This window comes from Eptatretus burgeri, chromosome 12 (genome assembly GCF_056783735.1).
Source record: "Eptatretus burgeri isolate ZD-2024b chromosome 12, Ebu_testis_v1, whole genome shotgun sequence".
NCBI lineage: Eukaryota > Metazoa > Chordata > Myxini > Myxiniformes > Myxinidae > Eptatretus > Eptatretus burgeri.
The window spans coordinates 39,425,187-39,440,297 of NC_140972.1; the positions used below are offsets into that span (position 1 = coordinate 39,425,187).

The following is a 15,111-nucleotide window of genomic DNA, read 5'->3' on the forward strand; positions in this document are numbered from 1 at the left end:
TGCTGAACTCATGTCGTTGCATGCAGTTCCTTGCTCTATTTGAAACACAGGCATCATCTCAACTGACTGGAAGAGGGGCCTTCATGTCCCTCTCTGGAATGGGAAGGGTGATCGCCAGGACTGCAACAGTTACCGAGGGGTGACACTTGTATCAGTACGAAGCAAGGTCTTTGCTCGGATAATTAACCTCCGCCATCGAAGATGGATGGAGGTTACTGTTTTTACCCCTGTCTGTTTGTTTGTTTGTTTGTTTGTGAACAGTATTACGGAAAAACTCCTGGACGGATTTCGACGAAACTTGGTGGGGGGAAACTTGGTCCAAGGATCATGCCATTAGATTTTGGACTTGGTCCAAAAAAAAACTTAGAAAATATTGCAACTTTTTTTCAAAAAAATTTCGATTTTATTTGAAAAATATTTGATTTTTTTTTGCATTTCTACATGTTTTAAGTGATTTCCAACCCCCAAAAAAATTTGTTAGAGAAAAAAAACAAATTTTGCAACTTTTTTTTCAAAAAAATTTCGATTTTTTTTTTGGGCATTTCTACATGCACGTCGATCTAGTTTAGTTTATTCAATCGTGGTTCAGTAGAGTCTGATCCGTTTTGAAGTACAATGAATAGGATATCAGGTTCACTTAAGTGACCCAGCAGTATTGGCGGCAGAGGTTTTGCACTCTACCGAGTGCTCCCACTCTAGTTCTTGATAGTGTTTGCCACCTGTGCTTGAGCATCAGCACCCAGAGCAGTTCGGCTTCACACCAAAGAGGTCAATGATTGACTGTATCCTTACTCTTCCGGTCCTCACCGAATGCAGACGAGAATTTCGGCAGGGGCTGCTCACAGTCTCTGTTGATCTCCACAAAGCATTCATTTCAGTGAATCTGGATGCCCTCTGGAGGATTCTCGGTCTTTGTGGAGTGCCTCCAAAGCTGATCAATCTGATTTCTCTCCTATACTCTGGCACTGAGAGTGCTGTGAGGTGTGATGGTTGCATATCCGACTTATTTCCAGTTTATACTGGAGTTCTTCAGGGGTGTGTACTGGCCCCCATGCTTTCAGTGCTTGTATGGACTGGATTCTGGGGAAGATGTCAGAGAGATCAAGCTGCAGTGCATCGTTTGGGAATGTTAAGATCTCTGTCCTTGATTTCGCAGATGGTTGAGTCATCTTTGCGGAGATGATGGATATCCTTATGGGGGCCCTTGAGGCGCTGAATGAGGAGTTAGAGCCACACGGATTACTGGTTCCCTGGGTTCCCTGGATAAGTTTCAGGCTTTTAATGACATCTTGGATGCTGCTATCTTGTCTGTACCTGTTTCTGGTGAGGATGTTGAGGTCGCAGAGAGATTCACTTACCTTTGCAGTGAAATGCATGTCTCTGCATGTTGGGAGTCAGAGGTTCATAGACACCTGCATTGGGCCTGAGAAGTCATGGATTCACTGGTCCACGGGGTGTGGTGCTATCGGTACCTATGCAGGAGGACGAAATTCTGAGTCTTTAAGTCCTTGGTGCTTCCAGTCTTACTCTACAGATGTGAGACTTGGAATCTGATCAAGGATCTAACATGGAGACTTAACTCCTTCGGTACCAGGTCTCTTCGGAGAATCCTTGGCGATCGCTGGTCAAACTTTGTGTCTAACAAGCAGTTGCTGAGATACACTCAGATGAGATTTGTTACCTGGATAGTCCATGAGCATCAATTGCGGCTGTATGGGCATGTGGCTCATTTTCCTGACACTGATCCTGCTCACTAGATTCTCTCAGCAACGGAGCCTTGTGAGTGAAGGAGGCCACGGACCGACCACATGCCTCGTGGTTGCAGCACGTTGTTCGGCATCTCAAGGAGATGGGGATGGGCCAGGCATCTGCCTGGGGGATGGCCAGATCATGGCCCCTGGAGTACCGGCGGAAAGTGGACGCAGCGACCCACTGCTCCGGCGCATGCTCCCGGATCTGAACGAACCTGACCTGACTGACCCCATTCCTTAGTGGGTGTGGGGAAGTGTTTTAGGCCCCCACAAAAAAATTCGAAAACAACAAGAAAATTGGGTTTCTTCAAAATGCCTACAGCATTTGCACAGCACCAGGCAATGCTGCGTACCCCTGTTAGTCTCCACATTAAAGTAGCTGTCTAAAATCTCTAAAAGTTTTCTGTCTGTCTGTCACACTACGTCATTATGTCTTGGACATCGATGTGGCATGGGAAGGATGACTCAAACATCTGTCATTTATATTTTCATGCAGTTCAGGCTGAACACGTCGTCAAACCTGTCATATTCCCAATCACCATGCCCTACATCTACGTTTTCCGTTCAGTGTGAAACACAAACAATGTGATTGTTAAGATGATCATCAAACATCAAAAGGGAAGGCATCACAGGTCTTCCAACGACATGGGACTTATCGGCCTGTGGCTTTATTCTTGAGGCCTCGCCTTCAGGCCGCTTTTGTTTTTTTTTTTCTGAAACGATCGATGCAGCATGTTCCGGACTCCCTGCCCGGGGTTTTTTTTTCTTCCCCTGGGAGAGTTTAAGGCTTTTTCCGTTGGAGTAACAAATTAGCCTCAGTTTCTTCATCCAGTAATATTGTTTTAATAATAATAATAATAATAATAATAATAATAATAATGTAACGTTAATAATAAAAGCAACTGCAATTATATGCCTGGTGTTGGCTTATTGGTTAGGGTGGTGGGCTTTGGATTCTCGGGTTCTGAGTTAAAATCCCGCGAACTGTTGAATTAATACCAGGTGGGGTTGACTCAGCCTGTCATCCTTCTGAGGTCGGCAAAATAAGTACCAGCTTGCTGGGGTGATTGAGCCATTCGAGTATCCTGTGTCGGAGTGGTGACCCATCCAGGATTGTGCCCAATAGTCCAGGAGACTGATTTCGCAGCACCAATGCTCTGTACAGAGTGGGGTCCCAATGGATTTGGATTTTGGAACTATCATCGTAACACTGCAATGACTTTTCCGTTACTGAAAATTTACTGGATTAAAGCAGTTTATTATTCATGGCTGAATGTGAAGTGGTCTACTGATAACTGTGAACAAGTTGTAACTAATTTGCTGGGGTTGGGGTTTGGGTTGGGGGTGGGAGGAGAAAGTTGGGGTGGGGGTGGGAGGGAGGAGAAAGTTGGAGTGGGGAGGGTTGTCAACGCTTCCATTATGTCGTTAACACCTGCACGAGAGAGTTGGAGGTTGGTGGAGGATCGTCAATGCCTGCATGAAATGCTCTCCATTGCGATGACATTGCATGACACTTACTTTAAGAACAAATATGCGCGTGCTCAATCGACTTGATGGTGCCGATGAAGGAAGTCGAAAACAACTCGAGCATTATGCTGATTTGTTGTTGCAACTGTGTTAGGGGTGCCTGCCTTCTGTGGAAGGTTACCTTTACGATGATTTTGGAACTATCATTGTAACACTGCAATGACTTTGTCGTGACTGAAAAATTGTGAAACACTCACCCTAACCCTAACATTTTCTGCTCTTTGTGTGAACTCGGAAAATAATGTCATCAGCCATGTGTATGCCAGACTTGAAGAACGATCCTATCATACAAGTTCTGAGTGCTTGGCTTCACGTGCGATTTTAACCACAACAAATAACATGGTTGATCTTTTCAACAGTAATATTGACCGCCTGTCAAGTGACACTTTCATCATCAAAAGTGTCAATACTTTAGCCAATCAGAACCTATCAGCTCTTCATCCATCTGCATTTCCAAACTCAATAAATGTTTCAGGTGTGCCACCGCACGAGACGTCACCGAAAGTTTACACACCCGTACCGTGCTGCTGTGAAATCTCAATCCTCACAATGGCCACTGCAACAGAACATGGTTTTTGTATTTATTTATTTATTTTTTACACAATAACGAGGATCGTATATGAGCTGACACACAGAACGTATAACAAAGGGAGCAGGAGACAAGAGGGGTTGGAAAGGGAAGCACAAAACAGTGGGGGAACAGAGACAGTGGGAGATCTGTGGAAAGGAGAGAGATGGAGATGGGGTACATGGGGTAAATAAGATGGACACTACAGGGACATTCAGGAAGGAAAGCAAGGAATTTGAAGTTCAGTTTGGGGTGGATTTACAAGGGTAGATATTGGCGTTACATCTTATCCAAGGTCACTGACCATCTTCTTGGGGCATGGATGCTCGGTGGTGAGCATGCTTGGTCTCTTCTCTTTAATCCTAGAATTCTTATTTCTCCATCTAACACGGATCTTCCTTTCCAAATCCGGTGATGACAGTTTCCGGTCAGGCTGGCCTTTGCAATGACTATCAACACAAGCCAGGGTCAGAGCTTGCAGAGTGGTGTGGAGTCCTGCTTCCCACCAGTGTTTTACACACTGACAGCTGTATGTTGCAGTGAGTAGAGTAGGAGACACACTTGATCTGGCCATCTTTGCCAAGCAGAATGAATTCCGGATAAGGAGAGGAATTGAACATGTTGCAGGCCGACGAACCCTCAACGTTGTTTATAGTGAGATTGTATAAACTCAGGGGCAGATCCAGCATGGCATTTGGAAGGTTAATAGCTCCAAAGAAAAATGTTGCTTTTTTAAACTTAAAATGCACTGATTCGGCCCAGTAAAGAAAACCTGTCATAGTTCGTTACACCAAACATAAGCGACATGCCACTGAAATCAAACTTTTTTTTAATTTTTAACTGATTATGACAATTGCTCGCCATCACAAAGCATAAATAAATAATGCCAAAGGAAACAAAGGCGATGCCCTTAGAACGCTAATTCACAACTTCTGTTTTCGTGAGATGTTGAGGTGTACTGCTTTTTCATGATGTTGTTGTGTACTGATCAGATAAAACAATGCATCTTTTTTTTTTTCCTCATTCTCACTTTCATTCATGGTGGTGGTCGTATGGCAGCTTAGCTGCCGGGGTAGCTATCATTTTTTGAAGCACGACTGTGTCGCTGATGCAGTGCCCCTCTACCAGTACACACACTGGAACTGGTACTCGTTTTGCCAACCTCAGAAGGCTGACAGGCTGAGTCAACCTCCTGGTGTGTTAATTCAGCAGCCGACAGGGCTCGAACACAGGACACTAGGATCCCAAGCCACCACCCTAACCACTGAGCCAACACCAGGCTACTTTCATTCATCATCACTGATACCTTCTTTTGCAATTTATAATTTATTATCATTTCAACATCTGATCGCTGGGAACATTAAACAAATTCACAACATTATTTTTTGGCAATAAGTGTGCGGATGATGAACATTAACGTTAGGTTGTTAGCAGTAAGCATAAGCTTCCAGGAGCATGCGAAGCAGCGCTTCGTTGCCTACACATCACACAAATAAAGGGAGGATTTAGTTCCGTGGGTCCCCGCTCGTATTCTATAAAATAGAGATTTACCTTCCTTTGTATATTCCCTTGTCTTTTCCACAGTTCACCTCAGTTTTTGTGATTTGATCTCGAGTACATCTTCCTCTTCTGAAACCTGCTTGCTCAATGGGCATTCATTGCTTAATGAAGTCTTCCATTCTGTGCTAAATGATCTTCAGTAATATCTTGCCAGCACATGAAATCAAGGCAATGGTTTGTTTATTTAAACATTGTCTTGCATCCCCTTTATTTGGTAATGGTATATAAACTGACTGCTTGCACCTTTTAAGCCATACAATCCTATTTCATGTCTGTGTAGAAGTAGCTGTCAAAATTACAATTGCCTGCTTCCCCATTACCTTCAAGGGGAACCCAATCACATTTTTTTTCCCTGAAAACCATTGTGGATCATTAATCATGGTCTAATTTGAATCTAATTTTTTTTGCCAATCACAAAATGTCGAAAAGGGCCCGAGTGTCGATTTTCAATCTCATCAGTGATGTCACACCGTGAAGCCATCTTGATCCGAACAGCGGTTTTCATAGAGAACCAGTGCAGGTCGAGCTCAGATTCCGATACTGATTCCACTGTCATTGGCAACTTTGATGGTTCTCAGAATGTTGAAAGTTATCAGTGTGATTTTGAAGAAACTATTGGAGACGAAATTAGTGGTGGAAACGCTTTCGGGGGAATTTTTGAGCCGAATCGTTTTGAGCTTTCTGCGAGCGATTCAGAGGAAGAAGGCAGAAGTGTTCGTGAAGATGAAAATGCTGGTCAGTTGATCACTTCAGCTCGATAGGGTTTGATTTTTCTGTTTAATTAATGGTTTATAAGGGAGGGATTTTGTATTAATTGATAAATCAGTTTATATATTACTCGAGCAGCAATACTCACCATCACCTAACAGCATGGGCATCACCCAGCACACTCGGACATTGCAGACAAAATGGCCAACGAATGCTTTGTCCCACCATCACAGGCTGATCAGGTGTCTTGCATATTGCAGGATCGTCCCGTTTCATACTTTTTTCCAGACAACATTTGTATCCGTGCCATGGCCCACTGTCATGTCCGTGAGGTGTCGATGTCCCTCCCCAGTGGATGGGGATTGTGGAGCGTGGAGGGGAGAGGATGGTCTAGGGGTATGTGGGATGGTGGTGGATCATGTGGAGGGGGTGGGTGTGATGGTGGTGTGTATTGTGGGGTGATGGTTGATGGATTGTGTGGGAATGGTTGAGGGGGGGGGTGGGACCCTGAAAGTTTTGGTGTTCTTGGTCAAATCCTCTCAGAGGAGTAGACAATGATGCATACGGAGTAGATAATGATACATACATACTTTCTCTCCACTATAAATAGATGGTGGTTCATTTGATTTGTAGAAATTTGTGTTGATAATAGATAATTATTTTCAGGTGTTTTTGTGTTAACTGCCGGGCAATGGCAACAGGTGTTTGATTTACTGCTCAAATAGCCTGTGTACATGTGCTGGTAGCTGAGTAGAGATGGTGTTACAATTTCAAGTGACGGTTGTTTCTTCTGCTAAATCGTGGAGAATGTTATCCTCTCTCAATCATTGTGGATAACCACAACATCGGGCCATCTCTGTTGTTTCATAACAGTGCTCTGTATAATGTCCTGAGCACAAAAGCAAACATTTTGTAGGCCTGATCCTCACTCAGGTATTTCGGACAAACCTCCTCCAATTTCTGGCAAACTTAGGGTCTTTCAGCCATTGGTGTGGCATGAAACCATCTCGGTTTGTATTACTATACCAGCACCAATGACGCATCGCCTTGGAATATTTGTGGAAAATCTAAAATCATTCGCCGTTTGAGTTAAATCGTACCGCGATGTAACTGTAAAGAATACAGAAGTGGCGCTCCCCTTCATGGTGTGACATCATGGCTAATCTGAAGAAGAACAAGATTTCGACTTTTAATCTCAAAATTTCCAATTTATAATTGATAAATTGGAAAAAGACTATACCTATTTTGTAGGGTATCAAGGAATAGAATAGTGTCAAGGTGGTCTTAGCATTTGGGTTCCTCTTCCTCTTCTTCTTGCATATGGCAGCTTCGCTGCTCGGTAACTATCATTTTGTTGAGGCACGACTATGCCGCTGATGCTGTGCCCCTATTACCAGTACACTAGTACTCATTTTGCCGACCTCAGAAGGATGACAGTCTGAGTCAACCCCACCTGGTGTTAACTCAGTAGTCAACAGGGCTCGACCTCAGGACCCAAAGATCCCAAGCCAGCCACCCTAATCACTGTGCCAACAACAGGCTTCTGCATTTCTCATTAAAGAGTTAAATTGGAATTCCATTGACACCTGTTAGTTTTCCACTTGCCAGCTCTTTTAGAGCATGCACCTCACATTGTATTCCCTCCCCTCTAACAGTATTAAAATATATACCATGCATGTAATAGTACATGTGACTTGACATCCCCAAATAATGGACTAGTTCCTACTTTGAAAAAGTCTATTAGAAATTTAAGTAGGTTATAGTCAAGTCAGTCTTTTGGGACTGCCACTGGTAACATGTAACCCAGTGCAACATGGTCTGGTTGTTGGCGACTTAGCCAACACCACTCACTGGCTTTGCTAGTGGGGATGGTGACTGACACCATGCCAGAACGAAAAACAACCCCTGACAAAGGGAGGATGAGCTCCTTTCGGGAGCCAACAGCCATACTGTACGGAGATGGTGTCTCCTAAAAAAACACCCAATGGGGGTAGGAAAATTAATTTTTCTACCTGGCCCAGTTACCCCCTCCTGTACAGTGGTTCTGTGAAGAGGTTTCCTTGTTTCAGGACCAGGTGAAGGTTTTGTCAGTTTTTCCTCTTCTTCTTTTTCTTTTTTAGCCACCCTTACTGTACCGAGACCGACTTAATGCCTTGTTTGGGGTGATTTCCATTAAAAAAAGAAGTTGGCGTTCTTTTCCAAAATCTAACAACCACTTTTTTTTAAAGCATTTTCACCTGTTGAATCTAATGAGCCCGGTTGTCAAACTTTCGAAACTTGTTTTTATATCCAAAATGGCCCATTTTGAGATGGCCGCCACACTAAAAAATGTTTTTTTGATGATGGTTTTTGGATGATCCAAGATGACAATGTTTGGACGAGATGGAAAGTCGACTTGAAGCAGATTCTGCAACACAAGCTAGGAGAGATGCCTCTATCACACGCAGACGAAACTGGGAAGATGCGCACTGGTAACAAGGCTGAGGCAGATTCTGCTACTGATGTAGATCCTGACGGATGACATTATTTTCCCACCCATCCTCCAAGAGCCAAATCATACCCTAATCATTGATGGTCAATTGCGTGTTATGGCTCTTGGTAAGTCCACCAACGTGTCGACTTTTGGAGAACTTGCTAATATGTTCTGTGCTTCAGTATTGGGCTGAGGATCAGATGCACCCAGGATTTATGTGGTGTTCGATCGTTACAACGATCTCTCAACCAAAGACATTACATGGAACAGAATGGCAACAGAGGTACGTGCCATCGAACGAGTCATTCCACAATCGTGTGCCACTTCCTGCAAAATAGCCCAACTTTATTAATCACTCTGAGAACAAGCAAGCCCAACAGAAATTGTATGCTAAGCGTGTGCTGATTACTCCTCTGGAGGACAAGACAATAGTTGTCTCTCGGTGTTTCGAGAAGAGCATCAAGGTGCATTGCAACACTGAGCTCAACAGACACATTTTCTGGCAATCATGAGGAGGCTGATACCCATATACTTATTTACTGTGGGAGTTCACAATCCAATTCAGTAGTGGTCCTCACTCAGGATACTGACATTTTCTTGCTCCTACTGGCTCATTACGAGAATCTGCACTGTGCAAGACTATGGCTCAAATGAGGGACCCAGAAGAAGCGAAAGTATGGTCCAATTCATGAAATCTGGAGTAAGTTCACACAATCTTACCCTCACATCACACCCAGTAGAATTTTTGGCTTTCATGCCTTAACAGACTGCGACATGGTGTCTTATCTAAACGGGCAAGGAAAGACGACTTGTGTGAAGAACCTTTCTCAAGAGTCATGACCTTCTTGCTAAGCTCGGAAAAGGTGATCTTGACCAGGGCACAATCAAAGCGGCTGAGCGGTTCCTCTGCAAGATATACAGCAGTGATGCTGCAGAGACTTGTGATAGCCTCCGTGTAGTGGTTTTGAAATCTGGAGGGCAACTGACCTTTTGACCCCAACAAGCGATGCAGCAAAACTGTATGTACAGTGGGCTCATTACCAGACAAGCCATTGAGGTCACTCCGAATGTCGCATCCCCTCTCGACTATGGATGGATTGAAGTTGAGGGCAAGTTGCAACCCAACTTCATGACACTGAAACCACTTGTGAAAGGATGCACAACCCCAATCACATGTTCTTTTAAAGGGGATTGCACTAACGGATGTGGTTGAAAGAAATCTGGTCAAAATGTATCACACTATGCCAGTGAAGGGAAGGGGGAAACTGTAACAATTCTTGAGTTAGGAGAAGTAATGATCTCTTGCAATATGTTCTGTATGTTTGTATGTATGTATGTATGTATGTATGCTCTCTTTATGAATGATAATTGAAAGCAAGCTGTTGAATACACAATGTCACACTATTTCAGTCTTTAATTATATAACTATCAACTAGTTCTAAACTATTCCAATGACTGGAAGATGATAAATATGTATGAAAAACCACCAAGATTCTCTTTCCATCCGAGCTATTTCAAAACGATGAGATTTGCATGCAATTTGTTTGCGTCGATGGTCGCCATTTTGATTTTCAAGATAATCTTGATGTTGGATCATCCAAACATCCATTCCGATCTATTTAGAATGCCAAAATCAGTACGAATAGACCCCAAGATTGTCTTTCTAGCCCAACTGGTTCAAAAGTCATGCGACATTTTAATGTGCTATTTTTAGTATGGCGGCCATCTCTAAATCGGCCATTTTGGATATATATATATATATATATATATATATTATACGAGGTCGGAGAGTTTGACAACCACGCTCATTGGATTCAGCAGGTCAAAATGCTTTGGAAAAAAAGTGGTTTAAGATTTTTAGCAAAGAATGCCTCCTAGAATGCTAAATGCCAGTCAGAATTCGTCAACTATAAGGAATGTTATTATATTGTGCACCCCCTTTTCCCTCCCTGAAGAAAAACAGCATTTCTTTATTTTTATTTATTTATTTAGATCATATGATTGGCTCTTTAATGCTTGTGCATGAAAATTGCATTTGGGTACTTAGAGTAGATGTGCTTATCATTGGCAAATTAGATGAATACTGATGATCCATTAAATTTTCAGAAGTTAACTTGCATGCGAATCCAACCATGTTGCACAAATGTATCCCAGTATTGCTGCCATTTTTTTTCTTTTTTTGCAAGTCGAAATGGATTTTTTTTGTCTTCATAAACTCAAGGTTTTACACACAGAGAGTTATTCTGCTGCCATGTCTTTCTTTCCCAACATTTTCTCTTTGTTAAATGTACTGTGCAGTGCATTTAGTGAAAAAAGCAGGAGGAGATTGTCTGTAATTAAGAAAATTATTTCTTTCTATGTCTACTGTCTTGGCTTACCCTTGTAAGGTATAAGCAAAGTGCCTCCATCTGCTTTTTCCTTACTTCAATCTAAAAAGCCAAACAAAGAGCCCTCTGTTTCATTCCCAGACCCTTTGCTGGTCAAAGTTTGAGGGGATGGAGCAATTTTACTCGGGAACCGTAACAAGGCAAAAATCTTGCATGTGAGCAGGACATATGAGACAGTTGTCTCGGTATCCTCTATTTTTAAGATACAAAGCTTCTTCTTTTGTATGCAGCACAAGATAATAGGGTAGCGCCAATGGCTGAGGGCGTGGCTGTACCACTGATGCAATGGCCTTTTAATGTTTTGGCATGAATTTTGAATTTGGCCAAAGTGCCGGCGATAGCTTGCCTACTCTTCGTGAATGACACCCTTGGATCTTTAACGTCCACCAACTAAGGCTGGCAGACAGGACGCCCAGTTAAATTTCCGTCTGAGGGACAGCTCACACGTTGATAAATCACCTTGCCTATGAAACACCGGGATGATAGTTTATTGCTTGGCCAAGATTCCAACCCAGGATGGAAAGCTTCGAAGTGAGTTTCCATACACATAGGACATTCTGCCAGCCGTTACGAAGCTTATCCTGCACAGCAAGGATTTATCTGTCCGCTACGGCTGATTTTTGTGCTCAAATCACAAATCTTTGTTAAATAGTCCTTGACAGACTTGGTGTTGTAATGGTTACAGCATCCACTCTGAGTCTGCGAGGTCGGCGGTTCAAACCCCAGCTGAGTCATACTAACGACCTTAAAAATGGTTCACATTTGCTTGACGTTCACATTTAAAAGGATAAGAGTATGGACAATCACCATTGGTTGGTATCCATGGAGAGGAGGAAATTCATCCTTAGGAAATGTCCTGTTGAGTGTGGTGAGAAAAGTGGCCCCATTATTGTGATGTCACTGGTACCCAGAGTGCCCCAGGAAATGATGACACTTCACCCAAGTTCAGTGGCTATGTTTGTCTCGTCCAACAGTTCTGTGTTGTGTCTGCAGGCAAGTGGAGAAACGTTTTGTGGTCAGACGAGACAAAAATTGAGCTTTTGAGTCTAAATTCAAAGCATTACATCTGTTGCAAGGAAGCCTAACACGACACATCACCCAGTCGATCGATCCCTACTGTCAAGCATGGTGGTGGCAGCGTCATGTTATGGGGCTGCTTTTCATCATCAGGGACTGTCAAGCTTGTCAGGATAGAAGGGACAATGGATGGTGCAAAGTACAGGAGAATCCTTGATGAAAACCTGCTTGAGTCAGCCATTGTCAGGATAGAAGGGAAAATGGACAGTGCAAAGCACAGGATAGTCCTCGATGAAAACCTGCTTGAGTCAGTCAAGAATCTGAAACTGGGTAGTATATTCACATTTCAGCAGGACAATGATCCAAAGCACAAAGCTAAAGCCACACTGCAGTAGTTGATTATAAAGAAGATATATGTTCTTGAGTGGCCCAATCAAAGTTTTGACTTGAACCCAAATGAACATTTATGGTGAGACTTGAAGATTGCAGTCTATCAAGGATCCCCATAAAACTCGGCAGAAATATAACAATTTTCAAATGAAGAATGGGCAAAGATTTCACCATCTCACTGTGCAAAGCTGGTAGAGACTTTCCCTAAATGACTCGTAGCAGTCATTGCTGCAAAAAGTGCTTCCACCAAGTACTAACCTTAGGGGCTGAACATTTTTACAACCATTGAATTTTGATTTTTACATGATTTTTCATGGTATTCCTGACACGTAACCTTCTTCAACTCTAATAGTGTTTAGTTTGATCTCTTCAGGTAAGTAATATAAATGTAGATTTGGAAAAACAGTTTCTGCATAATTCATAATTCATCTAAATGTAGCATTATTGATCGGAGGTGAATACTTTTGCAGGCCACAGTTGTTTTTGGCCCCCATCTCTCAATGCTGAAGAATCACTTAAAAAATACAAAAAAATAATCGTATCTGGATCCAAATCTTCACCAAAAATCGAATGAATTTGTACTTGTCACACACCCAACCTGTCCACCAAATTTCGGCCGCATCTGTCCATTTGAGATATCGTGCCACACACACATATATATATATATATATATATATATATATATATATATATATATATATATATATATATATATACATACATATATATATATATATATATATATATATATATATATATATATATATATATATACATGTATATCTTCTTCTTTCGGCTGCTCCCGTTAGGGGTCGCCACAGCGGATCATCCATATGATCCGCATAGTGATTTGGCACATGTTTTACGCCAGATGCCCTTCCTGACGCAACCCTGGTCGCCTCTTGCGACACAGGGATCTGGTACACCTATTTTAACCGGGGTATACACCGGGCCCAGTACACTGGTACTCATTTCGCTGACCTCGGAAGGATGACAGGCTGAGTCAACCCCCTGGTGTATTAATTCAGTGGCCCAACGGGGCTTGAACTCAGGACCTTTTGGATCCCAAGCCGCTGCCCTAACCACTGCACCAACACCAGGTATATATATATATATATATATATATATATATATATATATATATATATATATATATATATAAATATAAATATATGTATATATATATATATATATATATATATATATATATATATATATATAAATATATGTATATATATATATATATATATATACACACACACACACACACACACACACACACACACACACACACACATACATAATTTATCGCCCTATCTCTCAATTGTGAAGAATCGCTGACAAAATTCTTCACCAAGATCAAATTAATTTGTGCTTGTCACATACCCAACCTGTCCTCCCAATTTCATCAGAATCTGTCCATAACTTTTTGAGATATCCTGCTCACAGACATAAAGACAGACAGACCGACAGGGGCAAAAACATAACCTCCTTCCACCTTCGGTAGCGGAGGTAAAAATGGTTAGAGTTATCTGCAGTGAAGAATCACAAGGTGCTGACATTTTGGGATTTACCCTCCCTCGGAGCAAAATTAAGAATGTATCTACTATAAATGGACGAGGTGTGTGTGTGTGTGTGTGTGTGTGTGTGTGTGTGTGTGTGTGTGTGTGTGTGTGTGTGTGTGTGTGTGTGTGTGTGTGTGTGGCTTGTTTTTTGTGGTGTTCTTCTCGAGCTATCTTATGTGGAATGTGATGCACCAAAATGATTATCATGATCTCCTGAGTTGATTAGACTAAACTCCAAAATTAGATTAAATTTTTGTAAAAAAATTATATTGGATGATATTTAATCTAATAAATTAGTTTAAACTCCAAAATTAGATTAGACTAAACTCCAAAAACCCAGAAGCATTCTCATGTTTTACATGCAAACCATGTCAAGGTGTATAGAGCAGTGTAGTAGGTCCTTCCATGGCATGACATTGTAATTACAAAATAAAAAACAAAAATAATGTTAACATTGTAAAAAACCAGATATTAATTAACACTAATAATATTAACAATAATTATAAGAATAGTAGTATCATTTGGCAATAATAATTATAAATATATAATGGCCGCCTTGACCCAAGCACATCTGGGCTTGGTGCAAGGCAAGTTAATGCTCAAGCACTGCAGCAGTCAGGTATGCTATAAGGCCATGAAGACCAATCAAAATTTGGTCCGATGGACCAACAGGCCCACTTGTACACTTAAATTAGATGGGCCATGAATGGAATATTCACTTTACCTGCTAGTTTATTTCTCTCTCTTGTTTGATTCTGCAGTTTCCCATTTGTAACACCGAATCCTTTATGGTGGTTCTGTATTCTGTATAACCTCTGTATATTTGCTCAAGGAAGACTGTCAACACAAAATGGCCAGATGCCTTAATGATCCGGAATACTCCAGAAACAAGTGCTTCATAACATGATGTGACATCGTGTCATTGCAGGCGAGGACTCACGGCATGCCCTCAACTGCACGGTGAGCAGAAACTTGCACTGCTCAACCTCCAACACAACCGCATCCCTCATATTCAGCATCTCTCACAGCTGCAGTGCCTTGTTCTCCTTGATCTGTATGCCAATGAGCTTGAGGAGATCAGTGGCCTGGGTGCTCTTTGCACTCTGCGTGTCCTGATGCTGGGCAGGAACAAGTGAGGCCACCCCTCCCTCCCCCCCTCCCCCCC

At 42.1% G+C, this 15,111-nt stretch overlaps 1 protein-coding gene across 12 annotated transcripts in view; it reads left to right on the plus strand.

The window, feature by feature from the left end:
* The window catches only part of LOC147015460 (leucine-rich repeat-containing protein 49-like), a 356,628-nt gene that overhangs the window by 106,046 nt on the left and 235,471 nt on the right, over window positions 1–15,111 (plus strand). For all 12 annotated transcript variants that reach the window (XM_085850233.1, XM_085850234.1, XM_085850224.1 and 9 more), the window contains one exon: window positions 14,875–15,078. In XM_085850233.1, the coding sequence (XP_085706359.1) occupies window positions 14,875–15,078 (204 nt within the window). The remainder of the gene's footprint in view (window positions 1–14,874; window positions 15,079–15,111) is intronic.